This window comes from Quercus lobata, chromosome 2 (genome assembly GCF_001633185.2).
Source record: "Quercus lobata isolate SW786 chromosome 2, ValleyOak3.0 Primary Assembly, whole genome shotgun sequence".
NCBI lineage: Eukaryota > Viridiplantae > Streptophyta > Magnoliopsida > Fagales > Fagaceae > Quercus > Quercus lobata.
The window spans coordinates 100,170,726-100,179,362 of NC_044905.1; the positions used below are offsets into that span (position 1 = coordinate 100,170,726).

Genomic DNA, 8,637 nt, shown 5'->3' on the forward strand with positions numbered 1-8,637 from the left:
GATTTTTAGTTTAAGCAAAGCGAAGGCATTTTAAATCCATTACATTGATTGGTACTTGCCCATTACAATTTGAAAAACCAAAATTTGCATATTTCTTTTGCTTGTATTTGTTCTGGGGATGGAGGAAGCACAGACAACTTCTATTAGTGTTGACACGCCATGAAAGTTTGATAGAGTCTTGTTTAGAGGTCTTAATTTTAGATGTATCATAAATCCTGGATCTACCACACATTTTCGAACAAAGTATTTCCATATAACTCCTCAAACACCAATCATCCTTTTGGTTGAACCAAAATCAAGTTCAGATACTAAATAGGCCAAAACAAATTTAACATTAAAGTTTGAACATGGAAATGGATAACAGTTTCTTCAGCAAGCCTAAATTTCCATTAACAAGAATTTTCTCAACTTTGTTAGCCCACTAAATATTATAAAACTGTACATATTATATGAAACTATCACAAAAGTTTTACAGAGTTGTATAAACGCTCCTTACTTGCAAGATGCTGTGATAAAAAATCGCAAGAATATAATAGGATTTTTATTTTTTTGGTTTCTCCCTGAGATTTTACAGAAGTTGAACTGCTGCGATTGCTGGAATTTTCTCTCGCAATTTCTGAGTAACAGCAACACGAACAGTCATCACCCCTGCAGCTGGTCCTGTTATCCTTACTTTGACTATCGGTTCCTCAATTGCCACTAGTTCGAGAGATCCACCAGCTGCCCCTACCAGATAGGGCCTGATTTCTTCAAGAACCTGAAATGGACAAGACATGTATGATAGACAAAACATTGAAAAAAGCACCTAAAAAATTGAGAAAGAGGAGGGTTGGAGAGGGGGGAGGGAGGATGAATTTGCAACCCTACCGTTGGAGTAAGGAACATAAAAGCAAGCTTTGGCAACAACTCAAAAACAAAACCTACATATGTCATAGGTGGTAGGGAGTCCACATTGCAGTTCAACCATCAAAGAACGGATTCAATAGATTTAGCAAAAATTCTAAAATTCACTATTTAAGATCACACTCAACCCAAAAGAGAATCCTAGCTTTTAGCCTGATATAACTTAAGTTGCTTGGTAATGCATCACTATCATGTATCAACTATTTATAGATTTAGTTTTTCCAAGTCCTGAAGTTCTTAACTAAGCCCTACAATGAATGCTTTTACCTTATTTAATGAAATTCATCGTTGCCTCTCCAGAAAAACTACTTAAAAGCCAACAAAGATAAAGGACCCTCTTAATATCATCGCTACAGCTTCGGCCCCTAGTGGCCGATCACTTGGTAAGAGTCAAGTGACAACGATGTTAACCTATTAGGTATCAATTTTGTAAACTTCCATAGCCAACAACCAAGACTTTGGATATATACTATAGAATGGTGTAAAAGAATACATGTGGTTGAATCTTACAAGATTTTTAGAACTAAAGTTTGGTTGTTGTTGTTATGAAACAATGTTTACGTTCCATATGTTCAAAACTCATAACATTTTTAATTAATGTATCTCCTTGATTCACCCTCTCTCAATTTTATTCCACTTGTTCAGCCCAAGTGAAATTTGGCTTCTTTTTCAAATCTTTATTGTGTACCGACTCTTACTCTCTCACCCTTCTGTATGACAAGTATTATTGAAGGCAAAACCAGAAAAATAACACAATTTTTGCATTTCAGCAATGCAATACTATCTATGCAGTCCATTGGTATGGTAAAACAATTTACAAAGCAAAGAGGGTTAAGGTTTGAGTGCTCTAATGGCTGTGATATAACTATAATGCATGAATTTTTTTACTGAAAATTAAATACTACCTTCTCTATATTTTCTTCATTCAGCTCAAGGCCAGATTCTTCATCAGCTATTGGTTCCACTGCAACTATTTCAGGCATCTTTTCCATCAAACGACGCTCAATGCCCATTTTCATTGTCATAACAGAACTAGGACAAGAACCACAAGCTCCTTGTAGCTTCAAGTGTACAACATTGCCATCAATCTCATGTAATGCCACATTTCCCCCATCTGCAATTAGATAAGGTCGGATTTCATCCAATACACTTTCAACATTCTCTGCAGTTAGTGGCAATTCCAATGCTGAATTTGGAGTAGCAACAGCCTTCACAACTGTAAAATATGCAATTAGAGACAACTTTTAAGATCCAAAAGGTTAAAAGTGGAAAAGTGAAATCACGGCCAACCCACAAATGACCTAACACCCTCCAAAGAAAAAAAAATGAAAAACATTTCATTACACATAAAACAAAAATCAATTCTCAATTTGAAGCTTAACGTTTCCAGAGAATTTGGTTTTTCATTTTGTTCTCATACTCAGACCAAGAAAAATTTGCTTTTTATAGGTCGCATGATTTAATGGTAAATTTGGACAAGCCGAAATTTTGAAATAATTATCTCACTAACTTACATCACAATTTAAAAGTTACATCACAATTTTCCCAAAAGCTCCAACAATTTACCTTGTACAGTCAAATTAATAATATTATTGATGGCTGAGTTTCAACAAAATTTTGATCTGGTACAATTTCCACATATTTATTAATGACAGATTTAAAAACCAAGATCACCATTAACAATTAGTATACAATTTTTGTGACAGAACAAATGGCAATGTTAATGACTTTTTGAATGCTTCCTATAGGGAAAGTAACTTATAGTACAAATGCCATATTCTGGTCCTTAAAGTTTTTCCAATTTTTCAATTGGTCACTCAAGTTCCAAAAATAGCAATTGAATGTTTGAAAAACGTAAAATAATCTGGTTGGGTCCTTAAACTACACAAAACTCTGATGTGCAATCTGAATTGTAATAAAAAAAAAGGGTCTAAATGTTGCACTTTTTACCCATCTGTCTGTCGTGTGTAATTTTTTTTAGAGCCCAGTCATTAATTGTAATACGTCAATTAAAGAAGTAACAAAGAATTTGACTTCTGATAGAATAAAAAATGGTGGAAAATAAAACATATGGCTAACCTTGACTATTCTATTAAGGGTCCATAACCGAACCCAAAACTTTGAGACCAAGGCTTGGTTGTTGTTGTTGTTGTTGTTGTTGTCGTAATTAAAATATCTCTAAATAAACTAAACAACTGAAACTAGCCCATAACAAATCATACTAAATTAGCTAAAAGCCTTCTGACTCCCAATTATTACGAATATATATATAGCCAAAATGCACATAATCTTGGTACACTATAATCAAGTACAAAAATTATTAGATTCTTCTTCGTCTTCTTCTTCTTTTCATTCAGAGTATAAAAACTATTAGTTTTCTAACATTAGCAATTTAGCAGAAAGAAAGTCCACAAAAAGTAAACAACAACAACAACAAAAAAAAGCAAAAATGTTTTGAATTTGCATACACTTAGGTTTAATTTGATTGATCTAATTAAATTACTTTGGAATACAAACAGCTACAAAATTCAATGAAACAATCAATAGAAACCACCAATTTGCCCTATTTTTCAATTCAAAAAAAAAAAAAAAAAAAAAAAAAAAAACACCTACCTAGGCTGCGTGAACGAGATTGAACGGAACAGCGTGAGCTCCGCCGCACTGGATTATATCCCCTCGCGAGAGAAACATGTGTACGAAACAAGCTCCCACAACTCTGTCAACAAATTTTAACTTCCGATTTAGAAAAATTGAAACCAAAAATTATAAAAAAAATTAATGAAATTGATTCAGAGAGAGAAAGAACCTTGGAGGAGCGAGAAGAAGAAGAAGAAGAGGACGAGGGAGATTCTAGGGCTTGGTGGGATCTGCCGCAATACGACGCCGTATTTACCACCACAGTTTGCATCTCTGCTAGTCTCAACCGCTTTTCTTTTCTTTTCTGGGATTTTTATTTTAGTTTTTATTTATTTTTCTGACCTTATATAGCCTTTTATTTTCCTTCCGTTTTTCTTGGGAAACAAACAAGAAGCGGAGAACAGAAGAGAACAGAAGAGAAGGGACCAAAATAAAAATCCCTCCAGTTATCTCGGGGAGTATCTTTCGTTATCAATACTCCTAAATATTTCTGTACCTTTAGCTTTAGGTAAGCAGTGACGAAACTAAAAAAAAAAAAAAAATTCCGGTAAAAATACACGTATAACTTATACTAAAACATTACTTATAAAATAGGAATACTTGTTTTTTACTGTTTTTTTCTTTTAAAAAAACCCATATTAAAAAAAAAAAAAAAAACTAAATAGATATATACACTTTTTTTTTTTTTTTTTTATATAAGTAGATACATCTTTAACTTTTGTTAAAATAAGACTCTGGATACAATCCTATATCGACAAAAGATGCGTTCCACTCATGTCTTATAAGTGCTTGACATAAATATGAGTGTACCAAGCGCTTATAAGGCATGAATGGAGCGCATTTCTTATCGACGTGGGACTACACCCAGAGCGAGTGAAAAATCCCCCCACAACCTACAAAACAAGACTACTCTCCATGTGATTTTGGATAAAATAATTTACTCATTACACTTTTAAGCTTTTTTTTAGATTGAAAAATATAATAATCTCAAATTATAATAGATTTAAATTATTAAAAAAAAAATTATAGAAGAGTCGCGTGAGGATTACAAACTTTACAATAAAGGGACATGAAGAAGCCAGGTGTCGATTATCTATTGAATTACAAGGCTACGTACGTGGGGGTAAAAGTAATTAAAATATGGGAAGCACCGAAGCAAGGGCCTCTCTCCTCTTCTAGATTGTGATTCAAGATTATAGTATTATACTACTGTTCTCATTAAAAAAAAAAAAAATCTACTACTGTTGAATTTGGCGCCGCTAAGTTATTTATTTATTTATTTTTTTATTGAAGTCTATTCTTTCACGTACTTGAAAGGTCATCGAACCATCTAGACCTTTTTTAAATACAAAATTTTATTTAAATTATCTAGGTTCTTTTTTATTATGATAATCATTTTTATTTTGTCAATTAAGTTATTATTAATTTATTAAAATATTTTAATTTGAAAATCATACTCATCTTCTTTTTCTTTTCTTTTTTTGATAGGAAAATTCATACTCATCTTGGTAATTCATTTTCATTAGCAAAAAGCAGTTAATAATATTTTGTATTTATTTTCACCTACATAACTTTTTTTTTAGCAGTCAATTCCTTGCTCTAAAAGTTTTTATTTTTTTTATTTTTTTTATAGAGATTTCCCCCTCTGCCTTCTTTGTCGAATAGTTGCTAAATTGATTTATAAACAAAAATTAGGTGAAATGCAGAGTTTAATAGTGGGTTTCTATTCTTCTATGCTCAATTATCTAGAATAATATAAAATGAACAACATAGATGGATAAAGACTTCAAATCTAAATAATTTAATTATCATATACACAATAATGACAATACATATAATGATAATTGAGAGGCTCTTGGTACAGGGTCTTAGCACCTGCTTTGAGAAGTGTGTTGCAATACAAGCTTCCTGTATAAGACCCAATCTATTGTGAGAAGAGTCACTTTTATAAAAAGACTCTTCATCACCTGAGAATTTTTAAAGATTTTTAGAATTTTACTCTCCATTCTACTATGCGTAAGCAAGCTCCATAGGTGCCCAACCATCGCACACAAATGACAAGACTATATCCTAGCCAAGCACACCTACTGAAGGGTAGCTACAATCAATAACAATTCACCAACCTGAATTTAATTAATTGACAAAATTAAAAGCTTGATACCTAATCTAAAATATGATGTATAAATTTTAGGCATCTTTACATATTTTTTCCCAAATTTTGGTTGGGAGATTTCTGTCTTTCTTTCTTTTAAATGCCAACCAGTTTTTTTTTTTTTTTTTTTTGCCTTTAAAAAAAAAAATCTTTATATTGGACTATTGGTTGTAAAAGTTCAAGTTTCACCCAAAATAGATTACATCGAGTGAAGGATATCAAAAAATGTTGCTAACCAACAAATTAAAATAAGCCAACTACATCATATATGTTTTCAGGTGAACACAATTGGATCATGATCTAAGTTTGTAGGTTGGACCTTCCTAGGTCACAACCCTTATTTTTTGAAATATTATCCATCAAAAACCGACCTAAAACAAAACCAAACTAGATTTGGGGGGGGGGGGGGGGGGAGTGATGAGGGTGACCACGTTATGGTGGTTCTTCCAGATCATCCACAAGATTGATGGTTCTTAGGAATTGGAACTTTCGAGATTAATTATTGATAGTAATGGCGTGTATTCAACCCACACTAACTTAGCAAACCTGTTTTGATCCGACCCATGTTATTAATAGTTTAAAACATATATGTATTTCAAATTTACTAGTTTTATTAATTTATATTTTGGGTGTTATTTAAATTTTTTATCTTGATTTAGTTTGGTATTTGAGACTAAATTTTGATTAATTGAATATTAAGTTCAATTGTGCAAATTGAAATCGTTTATATTGAATAATGAGCTTAAATGGTTAGATGAATTTTTACTAGGATTGTCAAAATGACCGCAACCCTAATAAACCAACCAATTCCTATGAATTGTGTTGAGTTTGTTATTAGTTATTAATTATTAGGGCTAAATGGGTTTAGTTGGGTTAGAGTTTTTTTTTTTTTTTGGGGGGACGGGTTAGAGTTTCTTACTTTCTTAATATAAGTAGGTTGGGTTTGGTCGAAAATTAACTCAACCTCAGTTCGACTCTATCCATGCCCATTCCTAATCAACAATTGATTGGTAACAACATTCAAAATCAACATTGATTAGTAACAAAGGCCAAAAGATGATTGTCAGACGACGAGGGGATTAAAAAGAAAAACTTGAAATTTCAATAGTCATTAGTGGAACTGGAAACTAAAAGTTTCTAAACTCAAAGTCCCTTTCTTCATTTTCCTCCAACAGATTGCCAAATATGAGTACAAAATATTAACCATGGAAAGGTTTAGATAGTTCATGAATATATATAGATATAGATATATCTATATATATGTATGCAAAGGTTATATAACCTTTGCATACATATTCCCTCCACAAAGCAATTAACGCTCTTATAATCACATAAGGATAAAAAAAAGACATAATACCAAATTAAAGACACATTAAATTCTCAATTATACACGTTGGGAGATGAATATAGAGGGTTTTGCATGGTTTTAGAAGACCGTTTCTTCCTTGAAAACAAATCTCCCACCAAAGGAATAATAGGCTTCTTCTTCATCGCCTTCTTCTCCTGCACTTTCCCTCCAAAATAACCTTCCTCACGTAAACTTAATATATGAGCCAAAGTGTTCGAGTCCTCCATTCTAATCATCAACTCTCTCTTCCTCTCTTGATCCTCTCTAACTTCTCTGTTTCTATTTGCTATCAATGCATTTGTTGCAGCAGCTGCTTCGGCGTTGGCCAACTTTGACATGTTCTTGTGAAGCTCAGCATTTAATGAAGCCAATGCAACCTCGGTTTCAGACTCTCTCTCTTTTAACAACTTCAACTCCACCTTTGTTTCCTCTAGCTCAGCTTCAAGCTTCTTTAGAGTGTATAAAACCAAGCTTTCATCTTCTCTTTTGTTGTCGCTAAAGACCAAGTTTCTTGTAGGGCTGTCATCGTCATCGTCATCGCTAAATACCAAATTTCTTGTAGTGTTTGGAACTATACTCATATTATAAGGCTTTGGAGATGGTGAGAACATTTCTCCTACGTTCACGTTATAAGGCTTTGGAGATGGTGAGAACATTTCTCCTACGTTCACGTTATAAGGCTTTGGAGATGGTGAGTACATTTCTCCGAGAAGAAGGCGCTCGCCAAAAATGGCGACGGCTTCTTTGACAGAGCGGAAGGGACGGGAGGTGTCAACGCTGGAGCTATAATCTAGGGTTGGGCTTTGAGGAAGAGAAAAGGGTTCCATGGTGGTGAGTTTGGGGTGAGAATGGTGTGCATGAAGAAGAAGGAGAAGGAGAACAAGATAGAGAAGCTATATTTGATATGATTGGTTAGGTTTGGGTTTTCTTTGCTTTTACTTCAAAAGTTTGGAAGGAAGTGGTGAAAGGGGAAGTGGGGTAAGGGTAAGATATAATAATATGGAAGTGGGAGACTGTTGTTTCAAGGTTAAGGTACGTAAGATCCGAATTTAGGATGAGGACGAGGATGAGGATGACTAGTTACCTGCAAAGAGTATATGTCACTTTGATACCATCAGGTGTGTCCCTCCAGTTTGTTTTTGTTGGAACATTTTAATATTAAATAATTAAAATGAGTAAATGTTATAAAATAAATGTAAAGATGTGGAGTGGATATAGAAGATGAAGAGTTGTGAAAAATGTTTAATCCCACATTGAAAAGGAGAAAGACTTTTTTATTCTTTTTAATTGTGGTGATTAATGGGCTAACATGAATTGTCTCAGATATTGGGCTAGATACGTGCGCAAGGGGGAGGTGAAGAGTGGAGATATCAAAAATGGAGAAGGTCTGCACCGGTTACAAGAGTTAGCCAACCAAGGGCTTGAATCTCCTTAAAGAGAGCGAGTGCCGCGCCTCAGTCCAAATAGTATTGTGTATTTCCTTTCTTTATATTAATAATATTCAGAAGTACTATTCTGTTTCTCTTTGTGTATTATTTCCATTATTATTATGTTTGCACCAACAGTTTTTATTTTGTTTCATTTTGCTTTTGCTTTT

General features: G+C 33.4%; 2 protein-coding genes across 2 annotated transcripts; both read right to left on the reverse strand.

The window, feature by feature from the left end:
* Window positions 1-309: 309 nt before the first annotated feature.
* On the reverse strand, window positions 310-4,000 carry LOC115977540 (nifU-like protein 2, chloroplastic). Its single transcript, XM_031099438.1, has 4 exons — window positions 3,710-4,000; window positions 3,517-3,619; window positions 1,809-2,119; window positions 310-757 (listed from the first exon to the last, which is right to left on the reverse strand). Exons 1-4 carry the CDS (start codon window positions 3,809-3,811, stop codon window positions 569-571), a joined length of 705 nt encoding a protein of 234 aa, XP_030955298.1. The 5' UTR covers window positions 3,812-4,000; the 3' UTR covers window positions 310-568.
* A 2,846-nt stretch (window positions 4,001-6,846) lies between these two features.
* LOC115963653 lies at window positions 6,847-8,120 on the reverse strand. The gene is made up of 2 exons (XM_031082747.1): window positions 7,702-8,120; window positions 6,847-7,656 (listed from the first exon to the last, which is right to left on the reverse strand). The coding sequence occupies exons 1-2, from the start codon at window positions 7,865-7,867 to the stop codon at window positions 7,073-7,075; spliced, it is 750 nt and encodes a 249-aa protein (XP_030938607.1). The 5' UTR covers window positions 7,868-8,120; the 3' UTR covers window positions 6,847-7,072.
* Window positions 8,121-8,637: the final 517 nt, after the last annotated feature.

What these genes read in the sequence shown, in the direction of transcription:
- LOC115977540 (XM_031099438.1), bottom strand. Translation starts at nt 3,811, where the DNA reads ATGCAAACTGTGGTGGTAAATACGGCGTCGTATTGCGGCAGATCCCAC. An exon ending in ATCTCGTTCACGCAGCCTAG is followed by an intron (nt 2,120 to 3,516) that starts GTAGGTGTTTTT and finishes CATATTTTACAG; the next exon opens with TTGTGAAGGCTGTTGCTACT. An exon ending in ATGAAGAAAATATAGAGAAG is followed by an intron (nt 758 to 1,808) that starts GTAGTATTTAAT and finishes TGTCCATTTCAG; the next exon opens with GTTCTTGAAGAAATCAGGCC.
- LOC115963653 (XM_031082747.1), bottom strand. Translation starts at nt 7,867, where the DNA reads ATGGAACCCTTTTCTCTTCCTCAAAGCCCAACCCTAGATTATAGCTCC. An exon ending in GCCTTATAACGTGAACGTAG is followed by an intron (nt 7,657 to 7,701) that starts GAGAAATGTTCT and finishes ACGTGAACGTAG; the next exon opens with GAGAAATGTTCTCACCATCT.